The sequence below is a fragment of the Balearica regulorum genome, chromosome 13 (genome assembly GCF_011004875.1).
Source record: "Balearica regulorum gibbericeps isolate bBalReg1 chromosome 13, bBalReg1.pri, whole genome shotgun sequence".
Classification (NCBI taxonomy): Eukaryota; Metazoa; Chordata; class Aves; order Gruiformes; family Gruidae; genus Balearica; species Balearica regulorum.
Window position 1 is genome coordinate 2,086,578 of NC_046196.1, and position 13,301 is coordinate 2,099,878.

At 70.2% G+C, this 13,301-nt stretch overlaps 3 protein-coding genes across 9 annotated transcripts in view; 1 reads left to right on the top strand and 2 right to left on the bottom strand.

Annotated features, from left to right (window-relative positions):
- ZC3H18 (zinc finger CCCH-type containing 18) overlaps positions 1-798 on the bottom strand; it is a 46,703-nt gene extending 45,905 nt beyond the window's left edge. For 3 of the 6 annotated variants that reach the window (XM_075765307.1, XM_075765304.1, XM_075765302.1), the window contains exons 1-2: positions 738-798; positions 18-101 (exon numbers count right to left, since the gene is read on the bottom strand). The gene's annotated coding sequence lies outside the window, so the exon portion shown is untranslated. The remainder of the gene's footprint in view (positions 1-17; positions 102-737) is intronic. The other 3 variants (XM_075765306.1, XM_075765305.1, XM_075765303.1) reach the window with 1 other exon arrangement.
- A 2,334-nt stretch (positions 799-3,132) lies between these two features.
- CIDEC (cell death inducing DFFA like effector c) lies at positions 3,133-4,838 on the top strand. The gene is made up of 6 exons (XM_075765772.1): positions 3,133-3,317; positions 3,400-3,472; positions 3,621-3,762; positions 3,885-4,034; positions 4,138-4,322; positions 4,460-4,838. Exons 2-6 carry the CDS (start codon positions 3,423-3,425, stop codon positions 4,644-4,646), a joined length of 714 nt encoding a protein of 237 aa, XP_075621887.1. The 5' UTR covers positions 3,133-3,317; positions 3,400-3,422; the 3' UTR covers positions 4,647-4,838.
- A 1,193-nt stretch (positions 4,839-6,031) lies between these two features.
- ZFPM1 (zinc finger protein, FOG family member 1) overlaps positions 6,032-13,301 on the bottom strand; it is a 34,393-nt gene continuing 27,123 nt past the window's right edge. For both annotated transcript variants that reach the window (XM_075765760.1, XM_075765759.1), the window contains 6 exons: positions 11,275-11,377; positions 10,197-10,409; positions 9,843-10,067; positions 9,332-9,427; positions 9,035-9,184; positions 6,032-8,852 (listed from right to left, as the gene is read on the bottom strand). In XM_075765760.1, coding sequence (XP_075621875.1) covers positions 6,622-8,852; positions 9,035-9,184; positions 9,332-9,427; positions 9,843-10,067; positions 10,197-10,409; positions 11,275-11,377 — 3,018 coding nt within the window. In that variant the 3' untranslated portion in view covers positions 6,032-6,621. The remainder of the gene's footprint in view (positions 8,853-9,034; positions 9,185-9,331; positions 9,428-9,842; positions 10,068-10,196; positions 10,410-11,274; positions 11,378-13,301) is intronic.

A 13,301-nucleotide genomic window follows, 5' to 3' on the forward strand; every position in this document is an offset into this window, starting at 1 on the left:
CCCCGTGCCTCCCTTACCTCACAGGGCCTCCTGCCAGGCTGAGGTCCTTCTGCTGTGCCCCCCGGGCCGAGGCTGCTGGAGCTCTCCCTGTTCCCACCTGCCTGGGGAGGGAGGACAGTCAGAGCTGTCTGCACCCCCCACGCTGCCCTCCCGCAGGCAGGCCCTTCCTTCCCCCTTTCCCAGTTGAGACCACCCCTTCCATAACACCCACCCAAAACCAAGGCTCCCCCCTAAGCTGGTGCTGCCCCCCCTCAGCATCCCCCCCAAAGTAAGGCTGCATCCCCAAGCACCCTCACCAAACGAGGCGGCCCTCCCCAAATCCCCCCGCAAAGTAAGGCCTCCCCACCCCAAGTACCCCCATCCCACCCCCACCCCGGGGCTGCCCTCCCCAACCGCCCCCCCGCCCCAAACCGGTGCTGCCGCCCTCCCGTCGCCTCCAACTGGCGCTTCCCTCCCCAGATCCCCCCTCCCAACCCGGGACCACCCCGCGCTGGGCCCGCCCCCCCCATTCCCAGTGAGAGCTGCCCCTCCCTTCCCAGCACCCCCACCGAGAACACCCTCCCGGGGGTGCCCCCGCTCCCCAGCATCCCCCCCCCCGGAGCTGCCCCCGCCCCGAGGCCCTCCCCCCCCCAGCGACCGCTCTCTCCGGTTCCGCCGGCGCCCGGGCCCGCCCCCCCTCCCCGGCACTAGGCCGCAGCCGGCGCCCGCCGAAGGCGGCCGTGCGGGCAGCAGCTCACCTGGACGGGCGGGTGCGGCGGGCCGGGCCGGGCCGGGGCGGCGGGTCGGGCGGGCCGGGGGGAAGCGGAGGGAGGGGGGGAAGGGGAGGCGAAGCGGCGGCGGCGGCTGCGGCGCGGAACGGGACCGGGCCTCTACTCGCGGCGGCGCAGGGCGGCCATGGCGTGACGTCATCCAGGCGCGACGGCCCTAGCGCCAGGGGGAGGGGCGGGCGGGCGCGCGCGCGCTCTCTTCTTCCCTCCCCTTCCTGCGCGCGCGCGTCACCGCCCCGGCCGCGCCTTAAAGGGGAGGCGCGCGCGGCGGGGAGCGTGCCCACGTGGTGGTGGGGGGGGTGTGTCACACACGCGTGCACGGCCGTGCGTGGGTACACGCGCATGCGCACACCGGGAGGGGTGTGTGTGTGTGGTGTGTGTGCGCGCGCGTGCACGCGGGAGGAGGGGCGCAGGCATGCACGCGCACACGTGGAGGGACGGCTGTGCGCACGTGGAGGGGTACGCACGCGCATGGGGGTGGGCGCGTGTGCACGCGCCCGCGGGGTTGCACATACGCGCGGGTGGCCGCGTGCAGCCAGACACGCGTGCGCGTACCCGCACGTGCCGTACGTGTGTGCGAACACGGGCTAGGCACGCGGAGGTGGTGGGCTTTCGGTGTGTGAACGCGCGTGCGGGGGTGTGCGCGCGTGCACAGGCCTGGGGGCGCGCGGACGTGGGGACAGCCACGCGCAGGGAGGTGCGTGACCGTGAACGCGCGTGCGGAGGAGCGTGCGTACGCGCGCGGGTGTGTGTGTGCGGAAGGGTACACGAGCGTACGCGTGACCGCGGGTCGGACGTGCGCGCCCGCGCGCGGAGCTACGCCTACGTGCGGGTGTGCTCGCAGAGCTGCACGTGCGCACGCGCGGGTAGCCACGCCTGCACGCAGACCCACGGAGATGCGCGCACGTGCGTGCACGCGTGTTAACGCGTATCTCCACGCATACGTACGTGCAGAAACACACGGACGCGCGCGCGTGCGCGTGGATGTACGCGCACACAGAGGTGCCAAACGCACGTCTGGATACGTGCACGGAGACAGACGCGCGAGGAGATACGCCTGCACGCGCGGAGGGACGCGTACGTGCACACGGCAGCACGCTGCACACGCGCACACAGACGTGTGATGGCTCACGGCTGCGGGGTGCAGCCCCGGACCCCCCCCCCGTTCCCATCCTGCTGTGCTCAGCGGTGCCGGGCCCTGGATCCGCATCCTGCGCCGCAGCCCGGGGCCCCCCCCCGGCACCCCCCGGCACCCCCCGGCACCCCCCGGCACCCCGCTCCACCTCTCCTTGCCCCCCGGCCGGCCCGGCCCCCAGGGTGCCAGGCGCTGCGCCCCGTGCCCCGGCTGGTGGTGCACCCCCCTGGGCCACTTGCCCTTCCCTGGGGCCCCCTCTTCACCCTGGGGCCCCATTCGGCCCCGGGAGGGTGCAGGGGAGGGTGTCCCAGAGGTGCAAGGTGCCCAGGAGGCTGCGTGCTGGGGGTCACTACCGGGAGGGGGGCACTACTGGGAGGGGGGTCACTGGGGGCACTGGGAGGGGGTCACTGGGGGCACTGGGAGGGGGGGTCACTACTGGGAGGGGGTCACTACTGGGAGGGGGGGTCACTACTGGGAGGGGGGGTCACTGGGGGCACTGGGAGGGAGGGTCACTACTGGGAGGGGGGCACTACTGGGAGGGGGGGTCACTACTGGGAGGGGGGTCACTGGGGGCACTGGGAGGGGGGGTCACTACTGGGAGGGGGGGTCACTGCCGGCACTGGGGGGGCACTGCCGGCACTGGGGGGGGTCACTGCCGGCACTGGGGGGGCACTGCCGGCACTGGGGGGGGCACTGCCGGCAGGGGGGTTGCCGTGCCCCGCCCGGAGGAGCAGCGCTCGGGCAGCCCGCGGGTGCCGGCGGGTCGGGGCCGGACGCGGACGCACCTTCACACCACCCCCAGTGGTGCCAGGCTGGCCCCGCCCCCTGCGCTGGCCACACCCCCTGTGCCTGCAGGCCGGGAGGGGATTGGCTGAGGCAGGAGGGGTGGGTCTGGGTGGGCGGGGTCTGTGCCAGGTATGTAAGGGGAGGGGCTGGGCGGGAGCGGTGCGGGAGGAGAGAGTGGGGATGGGGATGGGGATGGGGATGGGGATGGGGATGGGGATGGGGATGGGGATGGGGATGGGGATGGGGATGGGGATGGGGATGGGGATGGGGATGGGGATGGGGATGGGGATGGGGATGGGGATGGGGATGGGGATGGGGATGGGGATGGGGATGGGGATGGGGATGGGGATGGGGATGGGGATGGGGGGTTGCCCCTGGCTCCCCAAGCCCATTGTCACCTCCCCAAGGGGCCGGGGTGAGGGTGCAGCCCCGTGCCTGTGTCTCACCTTTGCTCCAGCGCTGGCTCCGAGCCCCACGTGCCGCTTTGCGCAAGAGTCGCGCTGGCAGGCAGACTCTGCCCGGGCAGCAGCCGCCACCCTGGCCCCGGCCAAAGGCCAGGCACAGCCCCGGCATAAAGGCAGCAGCGTCAGGGCGCTGGCTCACTGCTGTGCTGGAGCTGAGCGCGGGAGGTGCTGCCCAGAAGGGGTGTCCTCGGGTGGAGAGGAGCTGGAGACCGTCCCTGCCCAGGGCTGAATCCTCTCTCCCTGGCAGGCTGGACTGTGTTCCTCGCAAAGATGGATTACGCCAAGTCCCTGAGCCTGCGTCTGGCTGCCCCTGTCTCCAAGTAAGTGCTGGGGGACCGCCGTCCCTGGGTGGGGGACATCAGAGCCATCCCTATTTTGGCACCTCCCAGGTGGATGTGCTACTCCCCACTGAATTTTGGGGGCTGGCAGTGGGTCTCAGGACACCCCAACCCCTTCATCCCTCCTCAGATGTGTGTCAGCAAGTGCCTCCATGACCCAGCAGCTGCTGTCAAGCCCTGCCCCACGGCCCCGACCCTACCGCGTCTGCAACTGGGACCGCAGCCTGCGCAAGGGCATCATGGCACACAGCCTCGCCGAGCTGCTGCGCCAGGTGAGCTGGGGGCTGGCTGGCTGCCCGCCCGCCCCGGGGGCTGTCTGTCCACCCGGGTGGGAGGTGTGCTGGCTTCCCCCCCACCCCCCACCCAGCCCCGCTCACCCCCAGCACCCTTGCAGGCTCAGAGTGCCCTGCTCGCCCTGGGTCCTGTCTCGTTGGTGCTGGATGAGGATGGCACCGCAGTGGAGACGGAGGCTTTCTTCCAGACGCTGGAGGAGGACACGGTGCTGATGGCCCTGAGCAAGGGGCAGACCTGGGCTGCCTCCAAGGTGAGTGCACCCCTGTTTGTCCCATCTACATCCCACACTGGGAGCTGATGCTGGGTCAGGAGGGACCGGGAGGGTGGGTAACCCCAGCCCTGCTCTCCCCCAGACACCCGGGTACCAGCTGAGCCTGTCCTGCAAGCCCCCTCGGAGGATCGACGTTGCCTGTGTCACCTTCAACCTCTACAAGACCAACCCGCGGGACCTGGGCTGCCTCAACGTCAAAGCCACGCTCTATGGCACCTACAGCATGTCCTACGACCTGCGCTGCTACGGGGCCAAGCGGCTGATGAAGTGAGTGCTGGGGGGGGACACGACACTGGACATAGCTGTGGGAGGGGGGATGCTGCAGGGGCGGGGGGACCAGCCCCACCACCCATCTGCTCTGTGGGGTGCAAGGAGGGATGCTCACAGCCTTCCTCCCTGCCCAGGGAAGCCCTGCGTTGGACGCTCTTCACCATGCAGGCCACCGGCCACGTCCTGCTCGGCACCTCCTGCTACATGCAGCAGCTCCTGGACGCCACGGAGGAACCGAAGGAGGTGGAGGGCAGCCCGGTGCTGCAGAGCCTCCTGCCCCGCAGCCTCCCACCGCTACCCCGCAGGAAGACGCTGCAGTGAGGGCCGGGTTGCCCTGTTGTCACCACCACCCCCCCCCCCATCCCTGGGGGTCCCAGCACTCCACTAGGTCAATGCCCTGGGGGGGGGGGGGCAGGCTGCTGCGGTGCCCAGCCTGTCCTTGCACCCCGCTGGCTGAGCACGGCCGGCTCTTCTCTAGTATCTACTATTTTGTAAATATATTTATTTAAGTAAAGCTCCCGTGACTGACCGATGCCGTGGCTCGTCTCCTCGTCTCGTGTGGGGGCTCAGCCACTCGCCCCACTTGGCACACCGAGGCCGCGCTGCGGCGTGGTGCAAGAGCGTGCAAGGAGGGGACCTGTCGCAAGCGCTCCCCAAGGGAGCTGCTGCCTGCACCCTCCTCCCTGCCGGCCCAGCGCCCAAACTGGCACGCAGGGCCTGACCCCCCCCCCCGCTCCTGGCACTGCGGGCGAGCACGAGGAGGGGACGGTGCAGGGGGGGCTCTCTCACCCCAAACCCACTTGCCGGGGCAGCTGGCACAAAGCCTGTTCTGGCTCCATTTCAAGGGAAGGAGGATTCCCCCTGCCCTGTGCTGCTGGTGGTCCGGCTGCTCAGGACCCCGACCACGCCACTGGTGCCCAGAGCAGGGCTGGCAGGGGGCCTTGGGGGGGGGGGGGGGGTGTTTTAGTCCCCGGGGTCCCCAGCTCCCCCTTCAACCCCCCGGGCTGGTGCTGCCCCGGCCGTGCCCCGTGGGACTGCAACGGCCCCGCAGCTCTGGGGACACCAGACCGGGGAACAAAACAGAGCCTGGGCTGGCACTGGGTTATGGGGGGCTGGGGGGGGCTGTCCCCAGTGGGAGATGGGGAGCCCAGACTGGGGGGGGGGGGGGGGGGGGCAAGCTGGGAGGGAGGGGAACGACCCACTGCCCATCTGTGCTGTACTGGGAAGCACTGGGATGAGCTGCGGGGAGGGGAGAGAAGCCGCTGTGTGCTCTGGGGGTGCTCTGGGGGTGCTTAGGGCCCCCCCCCCCCGTGCTGCACTGCAGGGGATGCGGGACCACGCTTACCTGGGGACCCCGCCGCAGGGGTCTGGGGCTCCAGCGCAGGAACTGCTGCCATGGCAGAGACCTGCACCAGGGCAGCACAGCCCACCTGTAGTGGTAGGGGCTTCGTTAGCCCGCTAATTAACGAGCCATCGGCCTGCAGCCCAGCTCCAGCTGGAGCCCAGCCTGGGGGGCTGCGTCGCCCCATGGCACAGACACGTGGGGGTGCAAGGCGGGTGCCACCCAGGGGTGCCAGGGACGGCACGGGGACACCGCGGCTATACACGCACAACGTCCCCAGCCTGACACCCCCAACCCCACGGGGTGACGGTGGCTTCGCCAGCCCCCGCAGCGTCCCCCACCCGCAGGCAGGCGGCAGCCCGGCTTTAGTAGACGTATTTATTTCTGTACACACTTATACACACGGTTCCAGGGTAGTTCCATCCTCGCCTTCAGTGCTGTCTCCTTGCGGGGTCCGGTCTGCGGCGGGAGGCACCCACATGCTTCCTAGGGTGCCCAGGGCCAAGCCCAGCCAGGCCGTACCCCCCTCCCCATCCCTGTAGTGTCTACCTGGGGGCAGAGCCCCCCTGCAGCCCCCCGGCCGGGGCAGGGCCGTGCGCCTTCCCCTGCCTCAGTTTCCCTGGAGCACCGGCCCTGGCTGCGGCAGGGGCAGAGGTAGGGGCACCGCACGCGTCGTGGGTCGGGGGGAGGCCAGGCCCCCCCGCCAGCGCCGCGCTCTCCCCCCCCCGCCCCCCGCAGGGTCCTCGGCCCGGGATGTGCGGGACCCCCCGAACCCGTGGCGAAGTTTGGGGACACCGGTGGGACCTGCGGATGCTGAAACCGCCCCGGCGGAGCTTCCCGGGGGGGGGGGGGGGGTCCTCCATCACCCTGACCCCTGCAAAGGGGTGCTGCTGGCCATCGGTCCCCCAGCCCCTGCAGCTCCCCCGAGCGATACTGGGGGGCAGTGGGGGGGCTTTACTTGACGTGCTCGGCGGCGTGGGAGGAGCAGTAATACTTCTTGTGGGCGATGAAGGTGGAGAGGCTGCTGAACTTGATGTTGCAGAGGCGACAGTACCTGTGGTTGCCGTTGGGCACGGGGCCGGGCACGGCCTTGGCCGGGGGGGTCTGCACACCCCTGTCCGTGTAGGTGGGGGGCGTGGGGGGCTTGCGGGCGGCTTCCCGCAGTCCCTCGGGGGCTCCGGGCGAAGCGGGGGGCCGGGGCGAGGCGGGGGGCCGGGGGCTGCCGCTGCCATCCCGACCCTCCTTGCTGTTGAAGCTGTCCCGGCGGAGGCGGGGGGCAGGCGGGCGGGGGGGCGACGCCGCGGGCAGCGGGGGCTCGGGCGTCCTGCCGGCACCGGGTGCCGGGGTGTTGGGGAGCCCCTGCCCGGCCGCCGCCGGCTTGGCCATGAAGAGCCCGTGGGCGTTACGGAAGTGCTCGAGGAGGTCACCCTTGACGGCCCCGTTGAGGGGACAGTAGGGACAGGCGGAGAGGGGTCCCTTCGCCCCCGGGGGTGGCAGGGGACCCTTGGGGTGACGCTGCAGCGAGTCCGCCGCGGATGCACCGGGGTAGGGGATGCTGGGGCTCCCCGCCCTCGCCGCCCTCGCCCGTACGCCTTCCGAGTCCTCCTCGCCGGGGCTGCCGGGGCTGCGCCGACCCTTGAGGGGGGCGGGCACGGTCCCCTTCATCTTCTGGAGGTGCTCGAGGGTGCGGGGCTGCAGCGGGGTGGCCGGGCACTGGTACTTCTTGTGGGCCAGGTAGCTGTCGAGGCTGTTGAAGCTGATGCGGCAGGCGGTGCATTCGTGGTAGTCGGCCAAGGGCAGCAGCGGTGCCGGTGCCGGTTCGCCCTGCCGCCGCGGCTTCTTGCTCAGGTCGATGGGACCGTCGGCATCCGGACTGGAGCGGGGCGAGGGGGCAGCCCCCGGAGGGTCGGGGGCCGACGGTGGGTCAGGGGCCGGGGGGGGTTCGGTGGGGCGGTGGGTGGCCCCGTGGATCTCGTAGAGCTTGCGGCGTTTGCGGGTGCGAAGGGGCTGGGGCAGGAAGGGGACTTTGGGGGCGCTGGGGCGGCGGAGGGGGGGGTCGTGGCGGGAGGCGCAGTAGAAACGCTTGTGCACCACGTAGGTCTCGTGGCGGCTGAAGCGGATGTTGCACGCCTCGCACAGCGTCTTGCTGGGGTCCTCGTCCCCCTCGTCCCCCGCCGAGCTGCTGGGGCTCTGGCTGTCCTCGCTGCACCGCCCCGACCCCCCCTCCGCCTCGGGGGACCCCGCTTTGCCGCCCCCCTCCTCCGCCTTCACCTCCGGCGGGGCGGCCGGTGGCGTGGCATCCCTGCCCGCGTCCCCGTCCCCGGCCGGCGTCCCCTGCCCGTCACCCGCCGGGGGGGACAGCAGCGTCCCTGGGGCGGGGGGACCCTTGGGCGCCCCGGGGGGGGCTTTGAGCTTGCGTGCCCCGGGGGGGCTGTCCTCGGCGAGGTGCCGGCTGGAGCAGTAGAGGCGCTTGTGCACGTAGTAGTTGTTGATGTTGTTGAAGGTGATCTCGCACTCGAAGCACGTGGCACCCTTGGGCACCGGCGCCCCGGCGTAGACGGTGGGCGGCACCGCGCCGCCGTGGCCCTGCTTCAGCCGGCTGTGCACCAGCTCCGACATCTTCGCCAGGATCTCCGACGCCTGCGGCACCACCGCGGCTTCGTGGCCGAACACGTACTGGGGTAGGAAGACAGTGCCGCCGGCCGTGCCCATCCCCGGCTCGCTGGGCACCGGGCTGGAGCCCGGCGTGGGGCTGGCGAGCTCCGACTTGACCTTTGCCGAGGGCAGGCTGCGGGGGGACGAGGTCCGGGAGCAGGCGTCGGGGCTGCCGCTCCCCTCCCCGGGGCCGCCGCTTTTCGGCGCCTCTGCCTCGCTCGCCGGGCTGCCGATGGGCTCCTCCTTGATGTGGACGGCCTCGCTGGAGGAAGAGGAGGAGGAAGAGGAGGAGGAGGAGGAGGATGACGGACCTTCCCCGTTCTGCGGCTGGGCTGGTGGCGAGAGCTTGCCGGCCCTGGCGTCGGGGGGCGAGGCGGGCTGTGCCGGGGGGGGCGCGGTGTCGGGGCCGGGCGGCGGGGCGGGCAGGGGGCCGTGCAGCACCACGTGCTGCGGCAGTGCCGGCAGCCCCTCGGGCAGGAACGCCGGCAGGCCGCACTTCCGCAGGGACGCGTTGTTCGTCTGGCTCAGCCCTGCCGAGGGGAGAGAGGCACCGGCGTTACCCGACATCCCCGGCACCGGGACGCTCGCCCCGTCCCCCGTCTCCCTCCCCGCGGCCGGAGCCCGTTTGGTGCCGCAGCCCTCGGTGGCGATGCCAGGTTGCGCGCGGGGCGCCGGCGCGTCTCCGTCCCCGGCCGCAGCCTGCGGTACCCACCGGGGGCGAGGGGTTTGGTGGCGGGCAGGGCTGGCCCCGGCGAGTACACCTCTCCCTTGGAGCCCGGCTGGCAGATCATGTGGTTGGTGACCAGGTGGCTGTAGAGGATGTCCCTCGTGGTGGAGATGAAGCCGCAGCTGTGGCAGACGCCTGCGGGGAAGGCGGCGCAGGGCTGAACGGGCAGGACGGCAGCCGACGGGACGGGGGGAGTCCCCGTGGGGAGCGGGTGTCTGTCCCCAGGCTGCGCTGGAGGGGACGGGGTTGTTCCCGCGGGGACGCCGGGCAGCGCTCGCTTACCGTTCAGGGTGTCCGTGTGCACCTTCAGGTGACGCTCGCAGTTGGCTTTGGTGGTGAAGGCAGACAGGCAGATCAGGCAGACGAACGGCCGCTCTCCTGCAGGACAGACGGACCGGCGGACAGCTCAGTGCCGAGGGAAGGGGGACGGGGACCGCAGGGATGGGGACGGCAGGGATGGGGATGGCAGGGACGGGGACTGCAGGGATGGGGACCACAGGGATGGGGACGGCAGGGACGGGGACTGCAGGGACACCCCGCGGGGCCGTGCTGGCCAGGAGGGCGTGGGCTGTGGGAAGCGGGACACCCCCTCCGTCTTTACAGGGCCGAGACAGGGGACGACCTACAAGCGAGCTGCCCCAAACCAGTAACCCAAGTGGGGGGAGAACCTCATCTAACTGGTGCTGCAGCCCTGCAGCCTCCCTGCCCCACCATCCCGCCAGCTCCTGGGGTCCTTGCATGCGGCTCGGTGTCCCCAGGCTGCTGCAGCGTGCCGTGCCGTGCCGTGCCGTACCGCTGTGGCTCCGCATGTGGATCTCCAGGGAGCTGGCGCTGGGGCAGCTCTTCTTGCACTGGGGGAAGGGGCAGACGCGCTCGTTGGGGTACGTCTCCTTGGGCTTCTCCTCCAGCGCGGGTGAGCCGGCGCTCTGCCGGCTGGCACAGTAGTACATCAGGTGGGCTTGCAGGTTGCGCTCGCTCCGGTACCAGATCCCGCAGTCCTTGCACGGGAAGACGTCCTCTGCGGAGGGGAAAGGACAAGCCGCGGCAGGGCTACAGCACCTGTATGACGGACCGGGGACCCCCGGCATCGTCCCCCTGGGCTGCAGCACGTCCCCCTCCCTGTGCCCCTCCGTCCCCGGGGACTCACTGTTAACCACGGCGGTGGCCAGGATGGCGGCCATGCCGGCTTGCTGCGGCAGCAGCTGGATGTCCGAGTGCAGCGCGGCCGGGTACGGCGAATCGCCGGGCTCCGCTTTCACCGCGTGATGGTTGGCGACGGCCGGCGGCTCCGCCGCCACGAAGGCGCACACGGCCTCGTCCTCCCGCAGCGCGCGCGTCGTCCGGCACCACAGGGCTTCGTCTGGGGTGGGGGGGGGACACGACACACACGACACAGCGGTCGGTGCGGACCCCTCCGGACCCCCGTGCTGTTGCTGTGCTGCTGCCTGCATGGCGCCGGGCACCCCTGGGCACCCCTGGGCACCCCTGGGCACCCCTGGCCCCGCTGTCCCAGCAGCACCCCGGCCTGCCTGGAGATGGCGGTGTCTGCCTGCGCCCACGCGCTGCCTGGCACGGCCCTGCCCGCCGGGAGCCTCCCGCTCCGTCTTGCACCAACGCTCGCACTCCTGCTGGCAGTAACGCAAGCACCGAGCCTCGCACTGACGCTTGCAGGAATGCTTGCACAGAGTCGTGCACCAACAGAGGCAGGAACGCTTGTGCTGAGTTGTGCGCAAATGCTTGCACCAACGCTCGCGCCAACGCTTGCGGCAATGCTCGCGCTGTCTTACGCCACCGCGCGCCGTAACGCTCGCGCCAGGGTTTGTGCGGAGTCTTGCACAGACACTTCCACCGATGCATGCAGTAATGCTTGCATTGAGTCTCGCACCAAAGCTTGCACCGAGTTTTGCCTCAGCTCCATGCAGTTAACGCTTGCGCTAACGCTTGCACCAATATTTGCACCGGTCACTGCATGCTGGGACCCTCCTCGTGTTCTGGGGGGGGACACGGGGGACATATGCTGAGGGCTGGGGCAGGGGACGATGCCCAGGGACTGCAGCAGTGGGTCGCACTGCCCCAGCGGACATGGGGGGGGGACACGGGTGGTGGCACCAGCAGCGGGCCGGGGGCAGGACCCATCCCTCCCTCACCCAAACGTGCTGCGCACCCACCCCACCCAGGACCCCCCCCCGCCCCCGGACGCGGGGACACGCGGGACCGGTACCGACCCTTCCTGTAGATCACGGCGTTGGCATCAGGCTCTCTGGGCACGAGGGGCAGCCGGGACAGCCAGCAGCTCTCGTCCCCCAGCACCAGCGTCACGGGTGGGCTCTGCCAAGGGCGGGGAGACGGGGGGTGAGCACCGCTCCCCAAAACCGGCTGGGGTCGGGGGGTGGGGGGGGGGCTGGCAGCGGCAGGTCACGGCGCTCCCCGCTCAGCCCGTGCCCCGCTCTGCCTTCCCGCATATCTAATGAATATTAATGAGCAGAAAGGGGGGGGGGAAATTAATCTGCCTGATCCTCCGATGGCTGCCGCGGTAACGATATGAAATCTAATTATTCGTCCCAATATTTCTAAACCCTCCAACTCAGCCTGACAGTCGCAGCCGGTTGAGGCCTTATCACCGCCAGGAGCCGAGTGCCAGCAGCGTGATAAACCCCACGCGCGTGCAGGCACTCGCACACGCGCGTGCGCGCCCCGAGGCTGCACACACAGAGCCTGCTGCTGCGGGAACCCGCCTGCCCCTGCGGAGAGCGGGTGGGAAATGGGACTGGGGGCTTAGGGACCCCCCCGGCATGGGATGCGGGGATGGGTGCTGCTGGTCTCGGCTCCCTCGGGGACCGTGATGGCCCCTCCGTGTCCCACACCACGACCAGGAGGGAGAGGAGGGTTTCTGCGGAGCTTCTGCAGCTTTGCTCCGTGCACAGGGGGGGACCTGTGGGTACCCCCTGATGGAGGGAGGCTCCTGCAGTGTCCAGGCACCCTGCAGCACCCCAGGGCACTCCCAGCACCCCGGGGCGCCCGCCCCGGCTCCCCTCGGCGGCCCCAGTCCCTGCGTCGAGCCCTTCCTTGTTCTCCCTGGAACAAAGAGGTCAGTGTCTCCGCTCTGCACCGACCCGATAACCATCGGAAACCCTATCTGCTCCGCATCCGCCGGGACGGTGTTATCAGGGGCGGCCCCGCGCCCTGGCTGCCCCCCCCAGCCGTGGGCATCACCCCAGGGCTGGGCAGGGGGTGCGGACGTGGGGCAGGGATGGAGTGGGGGGCACAGCCAGGGCTGGGCAGGGGGTGCGGACATGGGGCAGGGATGGAGTGGGGGGCACAGCCAGGGCTGGGCCGGGACGTGGGGCTCCGTGGGCACTCGGCACCCCTGGGCTGGCGCTGCTGGTGGGTTTGCGCACCCTCCTGAGCAAAGCTGGTTTTGGGGAGCCCCATGGGACCAGCTGGGGGGGGCAGGCAGGCATCTTCCTCCTCCTCCTCCAGCAGTGCGGTGCTGGGCACAGGCGATGCTCCATGCCACAGAGGCATTAAAGCCACCCAGTGCTCCCATTCCCCACTAAAACCCCAAGACGGGATAATCTCCTACATGGAGACGAAGAGCAGGGCTGGGCAGGATTTGGGGGAGACCCCCTGCACACACACCTCCCCCCCGCCCTCGCTGCCAGCAACAAAGACGAAGGGACCCGAGGGCGACAGCCCGTATCAGGGATGGGGCTGCGATTCCTTCCTCGCTTTCCCGAGCAGAGATAGGGAGGGAGGCGAGCGGTGGAGGAGAGCAGGGCTGGGAATCATCAGCCGGGCTCGATAAGGGAGCTGCTGAAATGGGAGCAAAAATATTTAGACAATAAATGAAGTATCAGAAAAAAGCCGCGCATATCTTTAAGAAATCAATCATCCTGTACCGGGTGTCTGGACACACGGCGCCAACCGGGAGATAGGGAACCAAACTGGGCAGATAAGGGTTAATCAAGGATTTAATTCGGCAAAGATAAACGGGCCTGAGCTAAAAAAAAAAAAAAAAAAAGAAAAAAAAAGAAAAAAGAGCAAGAGAGAGAGGAGGAGGAGGAGGAGGAGGAGGAGGAGGTGGGGATGGAGCCTGGGCGAGATTCTGCGGCCTCGAAGACCCTGGGCTGGAGCTGCCCACGTGTGGCTCTGGGGGGGTGCAGGGGGAAGGATGCGGCTGGGATGTGCAGATCCGGTGCCTACAACAGCCCCGTGTGCGCACACACGCGCGCACACACTCAGGCACACCCCC